This window comes from Podarcis pityusensis, assembly GCF_964106645.2.
Source record: "Podarcis pityusensis genome assembly, chromosome: 2".
NCBI lineage: Eukaryota > Metazoa > Chordata > Lepidosauria > Squamata > Lacertidae > Podarcis > Podarcis pityusensis.
Genome location: NC_138029.1, coordinates 38,652,060 through 38,669,713, shown reverse-complemented (window position 1 = coordinate 38,669,713; position 17,654 = coordinate 38,652,060). Strand labels below are relative to the sequence as shown.

General features: G+C 43.9%; 1 protein-coding gene and 1 long non-coding RNA gene across 2 annotated transcripts in view; one reads left to right on the top strand and one right to left on the bottom strand.

Moving 5' to 3' along the window:
* Nucleotides 1-13,967, top strand: part of LOC308470375 (myosin-4-like) — a 37,396-nt gene extending 23,429 nt beyond the window's left edge. The window contains exons 30-40 of the mRNA XM_080993567.1: nt 422-605; nt 2,368-2,533; nt 3,550-3,674; nt 4,460-4,768; nt 6,462-6,665; nt 7,093-7,218; nt 8,981-9,151; nt 9,380-9,484; nt 10,548-10,643; nt 11,963-12,097; nt 13,850-13,967. Coding sequence (XP_080849693.1) covers nt 422-605; nt 2,368-2,533; nt 3,550-3,674; nt 4,460-4,768; nt 6,462-6,665; nt 7,093-7,218; nt 8,981-9,151; nt 9,380-9,484; nt 10,548-10,643; nt 11,963-12,097; nt 13,850-13,864 — 1,636 coding nt within the window. The 3' untranslated portion in view covers nt 13,865-13,967. The remainder of the gene's footprint in view (nt 1-421; nt 606-2,367; nt 2,534-3,549; nt 3,675-4,459; nt 4,769-6,461; nt 6,666-7,092; nt 7,219-8,980; nt 9,152-9,379; nt 9,485-10,547; nt 10,644-11,962; nt 12,098-13,849) is intronic.
* Nucleotides 1-17,654, bottom strand: part of LOC308470731 — a 48,312-nt gene that overhangs the window by 18,901 nt on the left and 11,757 nt on the right. The gene's annotated exons all lie outside the window — the stretch shown is intronic.

Below are 17,654 nucleotides of genomic sequence, written 5' to 3'. Positions count from 1 at the left end.
AGGCACCTGAAAGTCAAAAGTGGTGTTTCATAGCACAGGACAAGTGACACATAAGTGCCCAGTTTCTGGTTGAGGTCAACAGTAGGAGGACAACCAACTAACTGTGGTCTTCTGAACAATCTCATTTTACCCAATTCTCCTTTTTTTTCTAGTTTTGCAGCTGATGCTATCTATTTTCTGTTGCTTTTCAATAGGTGGTCTTCTCAGTCCAGTTGGCTGCCCCTCCCACTGCTTTTGCTTCTCTTTGGTTCTGTCTCATGAAACATGTTGTCACTCCAGGCTGTCCTTTCTATGGGTCTCTCTTTTGTCACATAGAAGTCTCCCACCTAGCCAGGCTTTCTCTCACTTTCTGCTCTGCCTGTACACCAACGCGGTTTGGAAAAACACCTTTGGTTGCATCGTGGGATACTTTGCCTTTCAGGAAGAAGCTGGCTCAGCGTCTCCAAGAATCAGAGGAGCAGATAGAAGCTGTCAATTCTAAGTGTGCTTCCCTAGAGAAAACTAAGCAAAGGCTGCAGGGAGAAGTTGATGACCTCATGATTGACGTAGAGAGGTCCAATGCAGCTTGCGCAGCCCTGGACAAAAGGCAGAGGAACTTTGATAAGGTTTCCTTTTCTTATTGGGTAGCGGGCAGACATTTTGCAGGAAGGGCAAAAAAATTGTGCTTGTTTACAGTTGTAATCCTGAGAACTTCTAGGGCTGTCTTTTGGCTTTCTGTGAATTTAGCACAAGGCTTCTATGAGAGTAGTTCAATTCCACCCTTACTCATACAGTGGTGCCTCGCAAGACGAAATTAATTCGTTCTGCGAGTTTTTTCGTCTTGCGAATTTTTCGTCTTGCGAAGCACGGTTTCCCATAGGAATGCATTGAAAATCCAAAAGGAACAAACTTGCAAGACGTTTTCGTCTTGCGAAGCAAGCCCATAGGGAAATTCGTCTTGCGAAGCAACTCAAAAAATGAAAAACTCTTTCGTATTGCAAGTTTTTCGTCTTGCGAGGCATTCGTCTTGCGAGGTACCACTGTATGTTTGTTTGGTAGCATTGTAGCCTGTATAAAGTTTATATACATGCAACATTAGACTTTTCAATAGTAGTAGTAGTAGTAATATTGAATAATATGCGCTTCAGTGGTATATTTTGTGCTGTGTGAAACAGGCAAGTTCTTCAGAAGTAGAAATCCTGTAGGGGGCAGGCTCATCTCTAGCTACAACAGACTAATACAGAAAAAAAAACACAATTCTACATTGTCATTATTAAATTGGTTGCTGCCTCTTTGGTCTAGAAATCAAAACTGCATCCTTATGTTTGTCCCTGTAGATTGATTGAACACAATACAGTTGGACATTGCTTATTAAACATCCTTAGTGAAAGTAGTTTGTTTTAACTGAGTAGTTGCTGAGGAACCATTCAGACAGTGTGAATGAGGTGCAGTGATTTTGAGCCCATTTGGGGTGGGGGAATGAAAGTTCAGGAGTGTTCCTCCCCATGCCATTGGTGGGCCATGGCAGACTCACTTGGCAGCAGTGGCAGGCAGCACTAGTTCTCTGAGCAGACTGGTGACGCCCCCCCCCTTTTATTTTCACACAATGCTTGAGATACTAAAATTGTCAAGATACTAAAATTGCAGTTGTCTCGGAAGCCAGATGCTGCTCAGAGAACCAGCCGGGGGGCGGCGGATTAAAGAGGTACCGGGGCATGGGAGCCCCAGCACCTGCATAAGGATGCCAGGTGCTGTTACCTGCCCTGTGAAAGGCTCATATGTGATACGCAACATTTCTCCTCGGTCATAGATCCAGGAGTGGCCAGTGTGGTGGGACAGAGCCACAGAGCCAAACTTTCGACACCGGTATTGCGGCAGGCTACCTGGATTGTGCTGGGATGGGGAAGTTTGGCTGTGAAGATGGGGCTATGTGGGTGCAGTGGTGGAGCCCATCTGATGTTTCCACCAGTATGTCCAGAATACCACAACACACACATAACTGGCTGCAAAGTAACATAACATTGTAACATAACATAAAAACATATAGAAGGTTAATAGTAATATGATATGTTATTGCCATCAGGAACAGTGCTTTGCAATTTTTTGATATGACAATTAGATTACAGTTTCATTATATATGCTATGTTACTTTACAGCCAGTTACGTGTGTGTTGTGGTATTCTGAACATGATTTACATAATGAGGCAATTGTGGTGTGTGTCCACCAGTATGTGGACCTCTCTACAGCGCAGTCCTGTCCCAGCCCTATCCAGCCACACTGCAACAACACCAGTGTTGGGAGGGCAGCTCCACCAGACCGCTACTGCATACCCCTGAGTAAAGCACAATGTTGTGTTCCTGTGCTATATGAGCCTATTTGTTACCTAGGTGCTAGCAGAATGGAAGCAAAAATACCAGGAATGTCAGGCTGAACTGGAAGCTTCCCAGAAGGAGTCACGGTCCATGAGCACTGAAATTTTCAAAATGAAGAATGCTTATGAGGAAGTGTTGGACCAGCTTGAGGCTGTCAGGCGAGAGAACAAGAACTTGCAACGTAAGCTTCTTTTTCCTACAGACTTTAATCTAATGTAAGGTATCTGTATAGGGACGCGGGTGGCGCTGTGGGTAAAACCTCAGTGCCTAGGACTTGCCGATCGCATGGTCGGCGGTTCGAATCCCCGCAGCGGGGTGAGCTCCCGTCTTTCGGTCCCAGCTCCTGCCCACCTAGCAGTTCGAAACCACCCCTAAGTGCAAGTAGATAAATAGGTACCGCTTTATAGCGGGATGGTAAACGGCGTTTCCGTGTGCTGCGCTGGTGCAGGCTCGCCAGAGCAGCTTCGTCACGCTGGCCACGTGACCCGGAAGTGTCTCCGGACAGCGCTGGCCCCCGGCCTCTTAAGTGAGATGGGCGCACAACCCTAGAGTCGGACACGACTGGCCCGTACGGGCAGGGGTACCTTTACCTTTACCTTTACTAAGGTATCTGTAATGGTAGATTCACACAACCACTTTTCTCCTGCTTAGTAGTACTGGCCAAAGAACAGGCCTGCTGCTTTTACAGGTTCAGGGTAGGGAGATGTTATTCAGCAGTGCGGTAACTTCCAGCTGATTGCTGCAAAGGTTCATATCCTGCCTTTTTTCCAGACTCAAGGAGGCTTATGCAAATTAAAACACAGATAAAATACAGAAAGCTTAAAACATATAAAAATAATAGTTTAAAAGCAATTAAACTGTAGTAGCGTTAAAGCACTATAAAAACAAATCTTTTAAAATATAGTGAAAACTGCAGAGCATTGTTAAAAGCTCTTTCCTTAAAAACAACAAATATATAAATGCAGGCCGTGTGTGTGTGTGTGTGTGTGTGTGTGTGCGCGCGTGTGTATGTGTGTATATATATATATATATATATATATATATATATGACATAAGTCTTTTTATTATTAAAAAATCTTTGCATCTACTGTCCTTTGTGGGAGGGGGGAAATCATACTTCAATTAAATTGAAACATTAGGTATCATATTACTAAAGATTGTAACCATTACGATAAATTACACAATTTCTACCTGCAGAGGAAATTTCTGACCTGACCGAACAGATAGCTGAAGCTGGCAAAAGCAACCATGAATTAGAGAAAGCAAAGAAGCAGATTGAACAAGAGAAGTCAGACCTCCAAGCTGCCTTGGAAGAAGCAGAGGTGAATATGAACACTTTAGAGACAGTATTAATTGGCACTCGCTATACATGGTGTATCCCTGCCCCCCAGAGGTAGCACAAGGATAAGGACAGACTAAGGTGGCATATATTTGGGGGGGGGGGGGGAATCCCTGGCCCATTGCATGAAGTTAAAGTTTTGTGAGAGCAGTGTGTCAATTTTCATAGTGAAGAATTGGACTGCTACCAATCTGGAGCTTTGGGAAGGTTTTTAGTGCCACCTTCTGGTTAAAAATAGAACAAATGATTAAATTGAGAAGACCCATTAGCTACATTGCAAAAGGCAAGCCAAACTAGAAATGCTAATTGCATTCCCCCCTGATGACTGGGAACATGGACTGGGCAAACACCTAAGAATAACAGGAATTGTCAAAAGCCTTCCAGTCTTAATTGTATTATTGTTGGGTAATATTTTCATTTATAGAATCTGTTAATTTTAGAAAAAAATAGTTTCAAGATGGTTAATTTGAACAAAATAATTTTCATGGGAGGACCATTGACACTTCTTAATTACTAAGTGTTTTATTATAAATACAAAATGTTGTATTTATTATTCAGAATGTTTGGGATGTTTCCATTTTACAAGTTGCATCTATGATCTTACAGTGTGTCCATGTTTTCCCCAAAACGATATATTTTTTAAAAAATTAACTGTGCTTGGGGTATATATTTCTCTCCTGAGGTGACAATGGAATACTATGAAGCCTGCTTTCATAGTTAAATACAAAACCATAATTGAAACAAATAATGTTGTTTCATTGATGAAAGGGATCTTTGGAACATGAAGAAGGGAAAATCCTGCGTGTCCAACTAGAACTGAATCAGGTGAAGTCTGAGATTGACAGGAAGGTTGCAGAGAAGGATGAGGAAATTGAACAACTGAAGAGGAATCACCAGAGAATGGGAGAGTCCATGCAGAGCACACTGGATGCTGAAGTCAGGAGCAGAAATGATGCTCTGCGGCTTAAGAAGAAAATGGAGGGGGATCTAAACGAAATGGAAATCCAGTTGAGCCATGCCAACCGCCAAAGTGCAGAGACACAAAAACATCTGAGGAGCATCCAAGGGCAACTGAAGGTCAGCCTAACTGCATACACATGTTGGGGGCTTTGTAACAATTTGCATGAATTCATTTTGTGGTGGTGTAGGGAACAGAATTGAAATTTGACTAACCTCTATACAGTGGTACCTCGGGTTACATATGCTTCAGGTTACAAGCCGCCCAGAGTGGCTGGGGAAACCCAGCCATATGGGCGGGGTATAAATAATAAATTATTATTATTATTACATATGCTTCAGGTTACAGACTCTGCTAACCCAGAAATATTACCTCAGGTTAAGAACTTTGCTTCAGGATGAGAACAGAAATAGTGCAGCAGTGGTGCGGCGGCGGGAAGCCCCATTAGCTAAAGTGGTGCTTCAGGTTAAGAACAGTTTCAGGTTGAGAATGAACCTCCGGAATGAATTAAGTACTTAACCCGAGGTACCACTGTAATGTGTCGTGTTAAAAATGTGTTTTTACTCTTTTTGTGCATCACAAAGAGAGAGCCAGTGAAAGGGTTATTCAGTGCCAAAGGAGATTATGAAAGGTATGCTTAAAAAAAACAAATGTGAAGGTAATACAAGTTTATCAAATGCTATTGGCCATGATGGTAAAAGGATAAAAAGTCAAGTTCCCCAAATACTTAAATTTTGTCTTCTGGGACTGAATAACAGGGAATGGACAGCCTGCTAATTAACTCCCTTGTTTCATGTAGACTTGGTTTGACTGCATTTTGATCCTTGTCATAAAGATTCACCCAGCTATTGTTCAAAGAAAACTTCAAAACTATAACATTTGTCTCTCTACCCTTCACCCAAGGGACTCAAGTTGCATGCTAGCCTTATGGCTTGTTATAATATCCTGGTGTGTTCTGATCCTTATTGTATGCTGCCCTGATAGCTTTACTGCTTGGGTGCCCCTAAAACCTTTTGAGTAAAATAAAATGAATAAATAGCAGTTCTGTGAGTGAGGAAAACTGACTGAGACTTATAGAGACTTGACCAAAGTTGCCCAGTGAGCCTTTTGCTGCAATCCTAACCCTGACTCTGCAATGGTGGTGGAGGCTCAGATCCAGCAGATGTCCTCAACCACTGGCTTCTGCCATGACAGAGGCCCCCAGTGTAGCTGCAGAAAGCATGGCAGAGGCAGGGCTACCGGTGGCAGAGGGTCCTGCAACAGGGCGCTTGGGTTGGGTGGAACAGAGATGGGCTGCCAATGATCTGCTGTATCGTAGGCTGCTCCAGTTCCCAGAGAGGGGGTCCAATTTGGGCCAAAAAAAAAAAAAAAAAAAAAAGCATGCAAGCCAGTGTGGCCAACAGGACTTCAGATGCAGTGGGGCCTCAGCTATTCTGTCCCACCCCTGTGTTCCTGGCCAGTTAGGATTCCTTTGCCCATTGTCTGGGAATTTGCATCTTGGCTTCCTGTTTTCCAAAAACAGCTGTCAAATAAATAAAATAAACTATGTGTTAAACAGCCAGGCTGGTGTTAATACCATGCTGCTTGGTATATATTTTAAAACAAAGCTGGAAAAGGGTTTAAGCAAGGGTCATGATCATTGGATTACAAACTCTCTGGCTTTGATTAAAGGGTGTGTTACAAGCCTCTTCCCCATGCTCTACCCCCAAAAGAGAATAAACAAATATGCCATGTCAGTTTTAATTTTTCACAGACAGTGGGAGAAAATCCACTTGGATATTCTGAGATGTGGTGTCTTTTTGCAAACCACAGGATTCCCAGCTTCACCTGGATGATGCTATGAGAGGCAACGATGACTTGAAGGAGCAGTTGGCTATGGTAGAACGCAGGAACAACCTGATGACGACTGAGCTTGAGGAGATGCGGGCAGCTCTGGAGCAGACGGAGCGTGCTCGCAAAGTGTCTGAACAAGAGCTGGCAGATGCCAGTGAGCGTGTGCAACTGCTGCATTCCCAGGTATATAGTCATAGGAACATAGGCAGCTGCCTTACACTGAGTCAGAACATTGGCTCATCTATCTCAGTATTGTCCCCACTGACTGTCAGTGGCTGTCCAGGATTTCAGACAGTCATCTCTCCCAACCCTATCTGGAGATGGAGATGAAGCGGGGACCTTGCCTGTGCAACTCAGATGCTCTGCCACTGAGCTACAGTCCTCCTTCCCCACAGAGTGAGAGGCCAAAACTCCCTGAGGCTGGAAGCAATACGCTTTCTCATCCCCAGCTAGTCTGAGCCAGAAGACAGAACCTGCCCTTTGATTCATCCCTGGAGAAATGCAATAGGACACGTCTCCTTACATGTCCAGTATCTCGGGTCTTGGTTGTGTTGAGCAAATGCAATTGCATTAGATAACGCAGGGGAGTAACTGCTGACTGTGCCCACAGAACACAACCCTTCTCAGCACAAAGAAGAAGCTGGAGACGGACCTTGCTCAGTTCCAAGGAGAAATTGACGATGCCATCCAGGAGGCACGGAACGCGGAGGAGAAGGCCAAAAAGGCAATTACAGATGTAAGTTCTCCATCCTGCTTGCCGCAGGCCCCATTCTACCATGTGTTGGTGACTCCATCTGGGAAGCCATTTGTATGATTTTCACAATGACAGCTGAAACTCTCATATTTTTGCATCAGTACTTAAGCCACACCCGCTTAGCTATTGCATTTGTTGTTCAAGTTAAGTCTAGCCAACCAGTGGTTTCTTCCATTTATGGAGGCAGGGAACTCCTCCTCCCAGGCTGTCCATGGTTGGCCATATTCCTCAGTTGGCTGCTACAGCTGTTGCTGCTTCTGCTTCCCACTGATCTTCCTTCTCCTGGGGCATATACATAATGTAGGGAGAAGGCATGTTATCACAGGAATAATTGGCAATACCTCTCAAGGGAGAGAATATACCATCTAAGGCCCACTATACCCTTTACCCATCTGCCCTTTAATAATTTGTTATCAAACTCAAGTGGTTAAGATTATGAATACTTCGGACCACACTTCGAAGCAACTATTCTTTCAACTCAGGGAAGTCAACATAGTGTCCTCCAGATGTTGTTGGACTACAACTCCCATCAGCCCAGCCAGCATAGCCAGTGGTCAAGGATGATGGGCACTATGATAGCTACCGCTTCTTTAACTGATGATGAATTCTGGTTTTCCCCATATACAGTACTGGCTTTCTTGTATAGTAGAAGAAATTAATAGATGCTTGTTTGTGTGGTAGAAATCCTTTAAAATTGGAGAGGTTTCTTTCTCTCTTCTTTAGAGTTTGACTAAAGTACCAGCTGTTTCTAAAGAACAGGTTTTTGTTTTACTCCATTTATGTAGTGTGGTTAGCAGTACAGTATATACGGTGGCGCTGTGGGTAAAACCTCAGCGCCTAGGACTTGCCGATCGTCAGGTCAGCGGTTCGAATCCCCGCGGCGGGGTGCGCTCCCGTTGCTCAGTCCCAGCGCCTGCCAACCTAGCAGTTCGAAAGCACCCCAGGGTGCAAGTAGATAAATAGGGACCGCTTACTAGCGGGAAGGTAAACGGCATTTCCGTGTGCTGCGCTGGCTCACCAGATGCAGTTTGTCACGCTGGCCACGTGACCCGGAAGTGTCTTCGGACAGCGCTGGCCCCCGGCCTCTTAAGCGAGATGGGCGCGCATCCCCAGAGTCAGACACGACTGGCCCGTACGGGCAGGGGTACCTTTACCTTTTTATATGAATGTCACTGTAGCAACACCTAGTGTCGAAATCAAGCATTACAGCAGAAATTCAGTGCACTTAACCAAAATAAAATAATAATTTTTAAAAATCCCTCAAGGCGCTTCCAGACTGTAACTATTTTCGGATGGAATTCAATCACATCCTGGCAAATTAAGGCTGTGCAATTGAAGCTGACATAGCACTCTTGTGAAACAAACCCATTTCCCTAAAAGATCTGACTTTTCTCCCTGTAACTGATGGGCAAAGTGTGGGATAATGTTTGCTTGACACAATGTCATTTGATCTCCCCACAAACAAATCTGGATAAATGTTCATTAAATAACCTCTCCACAAATAAATCAGACTGAGTGCTTATTAAGCAGGACATCTGGAAGCAACCTCATATATCCCAATCCAGAGAGGATGCTCTGAAGTCTGGACCCCAATCCAACTAACCAACCAACCATTGAAAGACAAACCAAATGAACTATGTAAACACACCCTGGTGAGCAGTGAGGTACAGAATCTACAACACTAAAAATAATGTTGGGAGCTGTGCAGAGAAGTGGGCACTTACTGATGTTACCATCTAATTAGGCAGCCATGATGGCAGAGGAGCTGAAGAAGGAGCAAGACACCAGTGCCCACCTGGAGAGGATGAAGAAGAACCTGGAGCAGACAGTGAAGGATCTGCAGCACCGTCTGGATGAAGCAGAGCAGCTGGCCCTGAGAGGTGGCAAGAAGCAACTCCAGAAACTGGAGGCCAGGGTACGCTGCCAGAGCTCATTTTTCAGGGTTGCTTGAGCTTGTCATAGTGACTGATTACAAGCTGAAGTTCATGCACAGGGCTTCCACTGGTGGGTCTGGTTAGGTGAAGCCTGCCCACACTGATTTTGGAGGTACCTTTTCAACATGATAATGCCCATTTAAGTTTTCAAAGATGTATTGACCCTTCCCCGTAAAGTTTGATCTCTTTATCAGAATATTCTGTTGTAGGTACACGAGTTAGAAAATGAGCTTGATGCCGAACAGAAGAGAGGAGTTGAGGCAATCAAAGGAGTGCGAAAATATGAGCGGAGAGTCAAAGAAATCACTTATCAGGTAACGATGTCTTATTCCATTTATTGAACTCCTGGGATTCTCCTCCATTACTATCATTCTCTTTATCTGAGAAAGACAGAAGCAGGTCAGCACAACATATTAACCATGGAACCAGATGAGAGGCAACCCAGGACTTAAATCTTTTTCCTCCATATTTTTTTTTATTGAGTTTCAAAGAAAGCATTGCAACGAGGTTAAAATACATCTAACACTCAACTGAGTGGTGTTTGCAGAAAGTGCCTTCACAGTTGGAGGCAGTATGTCTCTGAATACTAGTTGCTGGGAGCAGTGGCATTGCAGCGGGGGTGCAGTGCGCCCCGGGTGCCATGTCTTGGGGGGTGACACCCCGCTGGGGCTCACCCCACCGTGGCGGTGTGAGCAGCCATTGCGCCGCCGTAGCCACATGTGGAGGATCCTCTGTTTGCGGCTGCAGCCGCAAGCAGAGGATCCTGGTGCCGGCGGCAAACCGCTATGTACAGCGCATGTGCGGTGTCACACACATGCACTGTACATAACGACACCGCACATGCGCTGTACATAGCAGTTTGCCACCATTGCCACTTGAGCATCCATCCGCGGTAGGATCCATCCGTGCCACTGCAGCCACATGTAGAGGATCCTCCGTTCGCGGCTGCAGCCGCGAGCAGAGGATCCCAGCACCATCCGTGTGGCGCTGGAGTGGCGCCGCCGGCAAGCCGCTGTGTACAGCACATGTGCAGCATCGCTACGTACGGTGCATGCGTTGTACGTAGCGACGCTGCACATGCGCACGTAGCAACGCCCCGCTCTGGGTGTCACAACCCCTTTGTTCGCCCCTGGCTGGGAGTCTATTGTGGGGAGAGTGCTATTTAACTCTGATCCCGCTTCTGGTCCTGCCATAGGCATCTGGTTGGCCACTGTGAGAACAGGGTGCTGGACTAGATGGGCTTTTGGGCTGAACCAGCAGGGTTCTTATGTACCTGTTCTACCTGTCAACTTCCAGAGGATAACCAAACTCTGATATCCTCTGAAGGCACGCTCTCAGAGCCTTATAGTGTTAGCATTCCATTTACATTCCATGCAGGCTGAAGAGGATAAGAAGAATGTTTTCAGGCTTCAAGACCTAGTGGACAAGTTGCAGCTGAAGGTGAAAGCGTACAAGAGACAAGCTGAAGAGGCTGTAAGTGCACAAATCTCAAATGGCTCCCTTCATGCTTAAACCTATACTGACCATCGTTACTCACCCTGCATTCCTGTGTGAGGAATGGCAGGGTGCAATAAAAAGATAAATGATGATACAAATAATAAAATTAAAATACACTGTCCAAAGAAACACACAGCTTGAAAAACACTCGGAACTGTTTATCTTTATCTTGTAACCCCTTTCAGGATTGCACTAACATAAATCTTGACACCTCTTCACCCCTAACCCCACACTATACTGTTAGGAAGACCCTGCCCCATAACCCCTACATCCTGGAACCACGTAGAACCACCCATTCCTTATACTACTACTTCCACATGTCAAAGGGGTTTAGTGATAACTCCTTCCCAAACCCCAATTATATCTTACTTGTCTCCTTGACAGTGTTCCACCCACAGAAGTCATATCAATTCTCACATCACAGAACAGCAAGTAGAACCCATGTCTCTCATGATGATACAGATTCACTCCCATGCCATTTACTGTAGCATTCAGGCACTTCCCAAAGCATTCCTGCATAACCAAGCAGAGGACAACCATCTCACACGCTTCTAATCTTCCCTTTCCTGTCAGTGTCTCTATTAGACATCATAGATCACACATCATAGATCCTTTCAGAATACAGCTGTCACTTCAGAGAAAGGGTGGAATACATGATGCTTATCCTCTGCCTCCACAGCTAGAGGCAACAATGCTTCTGAAAGCCCGTAGCTGGAAACTAGAGGAGAGGAGTGCTATTGTGCTCACATCTTGCTTGCAAGTTTCCCACAAGCATCTGGTTGGCCACTGTGAGAACAGAATGCTGGGCTAGATGGCCCACTGGCCTGATCCAGCAAGCTCTTCTTGCTGTATGTTCTTACACAGGTATAGCTTACCTCCCACAATTTCCAGCATTCTAGTTCGCATGCTATGGTAAACAATAGTTAATGGTTTAAAACAGTAAATGGGTCAATTTGGGCTGTTTTTCCATGATCCCTGTCTTAGTGTTATGTCCAAACAGAGATTACGCTTTGCTTCAACAAACCACACCCGGTAAGCCAAGAACAAACCTTAGATGACTGCAGGTCATTGTTTGTCAGAATCGGAACAAACCATAATCCCTCATTCAGATGCAATGCTAAGCCCAGGCATCATGGTTTGTTTCCCCTGCACAATGTCAGGGAGGAGGAAAACAGCCTGGATTGGTGCAGGATGTGAAATCAATATCGTTGTGGGACACCTTCGCTGTCCCTTATATACGATACCTTTGGCTCTGCTTGTGTTGTTGATTTCATGTCACATTTCTGTTGTGCAAGGAGGAGCAAGCCAACACGAACTTTGCCAGGTTCAGGAAGGCTCAGCATGAGCTGGAAGAAGCTGAAGAGCGAGCAGACATTGCTGAATCCCAGGTCAATAAGCTGCGGGCCAAGAGCCGCGACATTGGGGGAAAGGTAAGTGTCTTGGTGGGGTGGGATGATGTACTGGCGTAGAAGGAAACTTTTCTCTGCACAAGGATAACACCTTCTATCTTTCAGTTGGTACTGTTAATCTTCTTGGGTTCAAATTCCTACTTAGCTCTTCTAAGAAGTAACCCCAATGTGAAACAATATATTTTCCTTGATGAAGTTTAAATTGCCTTTGAGCCTCCCACTTGCTATTGAACACTTGGTATTTGTTAGTGGAGAAATGAACAGGAGAGCATTTGCAATGCAAATTAGTATTCCGGTCAATTTAAGTTTCATATTCACATTAAAAAGAAATTGTCACTCTAAGGCTGCACTCTTATGCATACTTACATCAGAGTAAGTATCATTGAACTCAGTGAGGCTTATTTCTGAGTCTTTGGCAATCACTCATAGCCGAGTAAGATTGTCTTCCATAAACACGGTTTTAACAATAAGGCGTAAGTGACTGTGGAGGCCAATTCTGGATCCACACGTCCTTCCACAGTGGGGACATTGGTTTCCGGGTGGGAGATGATCACAGTGTGGATTTGCAAGCGTGCCTTCCTCTTAGCACATTTCTCTCTTGCATCCTGAGTTTGAGTGTCTTCAAAGCCCATGACACCTTTGGTAAAGGCTGTTCTCCAACTGGAGCGCTCGCAGGCCAGTGTTTCCCAGTTCTCAGTGTTTATATTACATTTTTTTTTTAGATTTGCCTTGAGACAGTCTTTAAACCTCTTTTGTTGACCACCAGCATTACGCTTTCCATTTTTAAGTTCAGAATAGAGTAGTTGCTTTGGAAGACGATCATCAGACATCCGCACAACATGACCAGTCGAACGAAGTTGATGTTGAAGAATCATTGCTTCAACATTGGTGATCTTTGCTTCTTCCAGTACACTGAGTATTTCTGAGTAGACATGTGTAGGATTGCATTACACACCTAATGTGGCTAAGGCAACGCAGTCAGATGGGTGGGGTACCAGTAATACAACAACAACAAATGTAACAAGATGCCCAATGTAATTTTCCACCTTTCCACTACTTAGCTCCATGAACAAGAACACCAATGTAAACATGTTACATTTGAATATTTGAATTCTCCTCCCTTGACTTGATAGTAAGCTTTGCAACCTATCAATCCGTTTAAGTGTAGAGAAATATTATCAAGCGCAGTCATGAGCTATCCTCCAATAAATTTGAAATGGCGAGAGATAGACACATACATATGGTACAAATATCTTCAATAAATATTGGAGTGTTAAGTACTAACAGATTTGTAAAGCCAGAAGCAATGACTTAGATCATGTTCTCCGATTTCCTTACAAACATGTGCTACATAATTTCACGGCAGCATCTTCTCTCTGCTTCATGGCTCTTAAAACAAATAGGAATTGTGTCCATACTAGAGTGAAATCTGGAAGCCTGGGCTACAGCCTGGTAAGGATCTTCTTTCCCCTCTTCTTTTGATTTCTCTCCTTTACCTTGCTACTTCTCCTTCATATTATACTTCTGAGCCAAGGAAATAAAAGCAGTTGCTTTTCCAGTTGCTGTGGTGGCAGCAGTCCCACCACAGTTTGTGGGGGGCAGAGGGAGAGGAGAATAAGACAGAGCAATTCTTCCACACCAGAAAAATAATGCAAGAGGGAGAATTCCTGCCTGTTAGTTAGTCCCTTGACATACTCTTGCTACCTACACTGTTCACATATAAGCTGTTCCGTTACCTCATTATCTTCTACATTTGAATTTATTTTTGTACAGAAATCGGAAGAATGAGATGAACTACTCCTGAAAAGATTCCACACAATGTGGAATTCTTCAGAGTGGAATGTACATGTAAATCATTGAACCTGAATAAAAATACATTTTAAGCAACATATTTCAGTTGTGACCTTTTAATGTTTCATCAAAAATCCGAGGCACCTGTGAGAAATTGTGAAGACTCCCATGGGAATGCGGGCATCAAGCGTACTTGCAGAATTCTTGAGAGCTGCATGAACAGTGGCGTGCATTTGTGAACATGTATATTTTTGTTTGTTTCACTCGTTTGCTTATTTATTTATATCCCACACCTTCATTATAAAATAATTCTAAGGCAGCAATTACAAATGTATTAAAACTGATTCAACATTACCGCCCCCCCCCCCCCCCAAGTCTGGTAATACAAAAGCAACACTAACCAACCAAACAGTGCAAGTATTAGAGTAAAAACCGCATTAGAAAGCCGGTTGAAGCAAATCTGTCTGGGCACATCCATAAGACCTATTTATTGAGCATTCACTCCAATTTGTTTGCGGGGGGAATGCTGCATCAAAGCAAATGTTATCCCACACTTCCTAGTGCATTTCCCCATCACTTTTCTTATTGCTGAAAGCCCAATTTTTCATGAACTACGTTTGTTGGACAAGAAATCCCAGTCAACTATAATTTTGCGGCTTGAATTTGCTGGTGTGTGATTGAATCCCACTCCCCAAATACAGTGGTACCTCAGGTTACATACGCTTCATGTTACATACACTTCAGGTTACAGACTCCACTAACCCAGAAATAGTGCGTCAGGTTAAGAACTTTGCTTCAGGATGAGAAGAGAAATTGTGCTCCGGCAACGGCGCAGCAGCAGCAGGAGGCCCCATTAACTAAAGTGGTGCTTCAGGTTAAGAACAGTTTCAGGTTAAGTACGGACCTCTGGAACGAATTAAGTACTTACCCGAGGTACCACTGTAGTGGCAGTCTGGAAGTGCCCTGTATTTTGAAAGACTGAGAAAATACAGCAAGACAACTTCCGCCGGTTAGAGTGTTATTATTACTATTATTATATTTGATACTGCCTTTCATCTGAAGATTACAGGCTGGTTCACAACATAAAAATACAAAATGAGAACACAAAATACATAATAAAACAAAACAAACCAATAACCCCCATCCCACGAATACATTTTAAAGTCGTAGAATGTTAATCAGCCAAAGGCTATAGCAAAACATTTTCGCCTGGCGCCTAAATATATGCAGTGAAGGCTACCAGGCGAGCCTCTCTAGGGAGAGCATTCCACAAATGGGGAGCCACCACAGAAAAGGCCCTTTCTCGTGTTGCCACCCTCTGGACCTCTTGTGGAGGAGGCTCTTGAAGAAGGGTCTCAGTTGATGATTGCAGGGTCTGGATCGGTTCCATTTCTCTAAGCACCCTTGCTGAAAATGCCAACTCTGTAGTTGCCAGAGGTGGGGGCAACCAGAGAAGGGCATACAATGAAAATCTTACTGTACTGACAGGTACACATGAGGAAACACTTCAGGTATTTGAGTCCTAAGCCTAAGCCATGTGCCTCAGAGAGACAAGGATTATTTTCATCTCCACATTATCCAAAGTTGCATCTGAATGGGAAGAAGAGAGAGTATCCCTGTTTAAGAACAGTGGAGTTAATAAATACATTATTTGGCAGAAGGGGCTTGTTATCTGCACAAATAACTTCTGCTGCCATTGAAGATGCAGCTCACTGAAGATTTAAGTGCTTACTTCCATGAGCAAGGTGAATTCCAAAAGCAGAATTTCTTTTTTAAAAATAACCACTTCAGTCTACTGTGAGCAGCTCCTCTGATATTAAAATATTTACACAAGTAGACCATATGTGTTATTTTGCAGATAGATTCTGAGAGGTAACATTTGCACTCGAATTAAGGGCCATATGTAGTTGACTGCATTTTGCATTGGGATCCTGCTGTCAGTACATGTAACATTTAGTAAAATTGGTAAGCGCATAATTTTTACACTGTGCTGCCCTTTTCCCTGCTCTTATGTACACCCACGTTAGAAAAACATAATGTGTGAAGAGACTTGTCCTCCAGATACGTTATAATTCTTCAAGCAGCTAAAAAAAGCAAACGGCAACAGACCAAACATAACAATGCAGCATTGTCGTGACTAAATCAATTCATAATGACTCAGAATGAAGAATATTCCCTGCCATGAATATATAAACAAATACTGACTGCTGGCGAGAGTGACACAAATCCCCAGATTTCCAGAAGATGATTTATTTGGATGTTCACACCAGAACAGCACATTTCTCCTCGAGGTATAAATCATGCATGTGCCTAGGCAGGAGCTAGTGCCAAATGGAAACTTTCTCCCAATACCATAGGCTGAAAAGCCCTCTCCATAATTAGGCTTAAGGGCTTGAAACGGACTATGCATGCTCACTGAAATGACTAACAGGGGTCTACTTTACAACCAGCGGCACGTCCACAGATCTGATCTCTAAGCATGCGGAAGCGAGAAGAGCTAATCGCTGGGTGAAAGCCACCCAAATCCCAAGGAGGAATGTCATCTAATGGGCTCTCTGAGTCACAAAGGCTCCAGGACTTATTTTGGTTCAAAATAGAGCTCAAGCTTCTCTCATGCCTTGCCTGGCCAGTATTTTCAGTGAAATGTCTAATAAATGTAGAACATGAGCAAATAAAATTCCATTGCATACCGTAAATAAATATTTGGGGACAGGAAATAGCCATATTGGGATGTTAGGCTAGACATAGGTTTGCCTGTTAAGAAAAAGATGCGGAAAACTGTATTTGATTGCTTGTATTTGATTATATGTTGTTCTTATATTCAACTAATAAAATATTCAAAAAAGAAAAAGATGCAATGGACCTTAGGCTCACATCACCCTACCCTCGCCTTGTTCTCCAGTGGAGCTGAGAGAAGTTTAGAAGCTTCCCCATTCGTTTCACTTCACCACAGTTTGTACTGCCCAAACCAACAAACTGTGGTTAACGTTAACCTGTTTGTTCGAAAGGAGCCGACTTTAAACCATGGCAGAGTAGATGAGCCCTAGAATTGCTGCAGCTTATTCTCATCCTGCTAAACTTGGTTTCCTCATCGTGGCTGCAATTAGGGCCATAAACACCTCCTCTAGCACTGGTAGTACTTTTCCACTTCTCCCCTCACTTTGGAAGAAAGAAAAGAGCCATATTTGCCTTCAAAACCCTAGAACAGGTGGCTAATATTGGTTGCAATGACAGTCAGCCACCCCACCGCTGGCCACATGGCAGCGGTGGACATCGTCAGTGTATGTGCAAGTCCACACACACTAAACACTCATCAGACATGTACATTCACCACATATACAGCATATGCAGGCACACAGCACTCTTTCCCTCTCACTCTTTCACACATACAGTGAGGGGGGAAAGTATTTGATCCCCTGCTAAATTTGCCCGTTTGGCCACTGATGTAGAAATGACCAGTCCATAATTTTAATGGTAGGTTTATTGCAGCTGTGAGAGACAGAATAACAACAGGAAAACCTTACTGCCATTGACAGAAATGTGACCACCATGGGATTTTATCTCCCAGTAAATACTTAACATAGAATTGAGCTGACCTCCATCATGGTTTGTCTGGTAAATGACCAATCATTTCCTGATGAATTCCAGCATAAAAATGGTAAAACAGAACAACATGTTCCATAGATTTCAGCTCTTGTTTGTTAACCTTGAGGAGAGCGAAACACCAGCATATCTTCTCCTAAACATTTTAGATGGCAGCACATTAAATCTGGCCATAGTTAAAGCA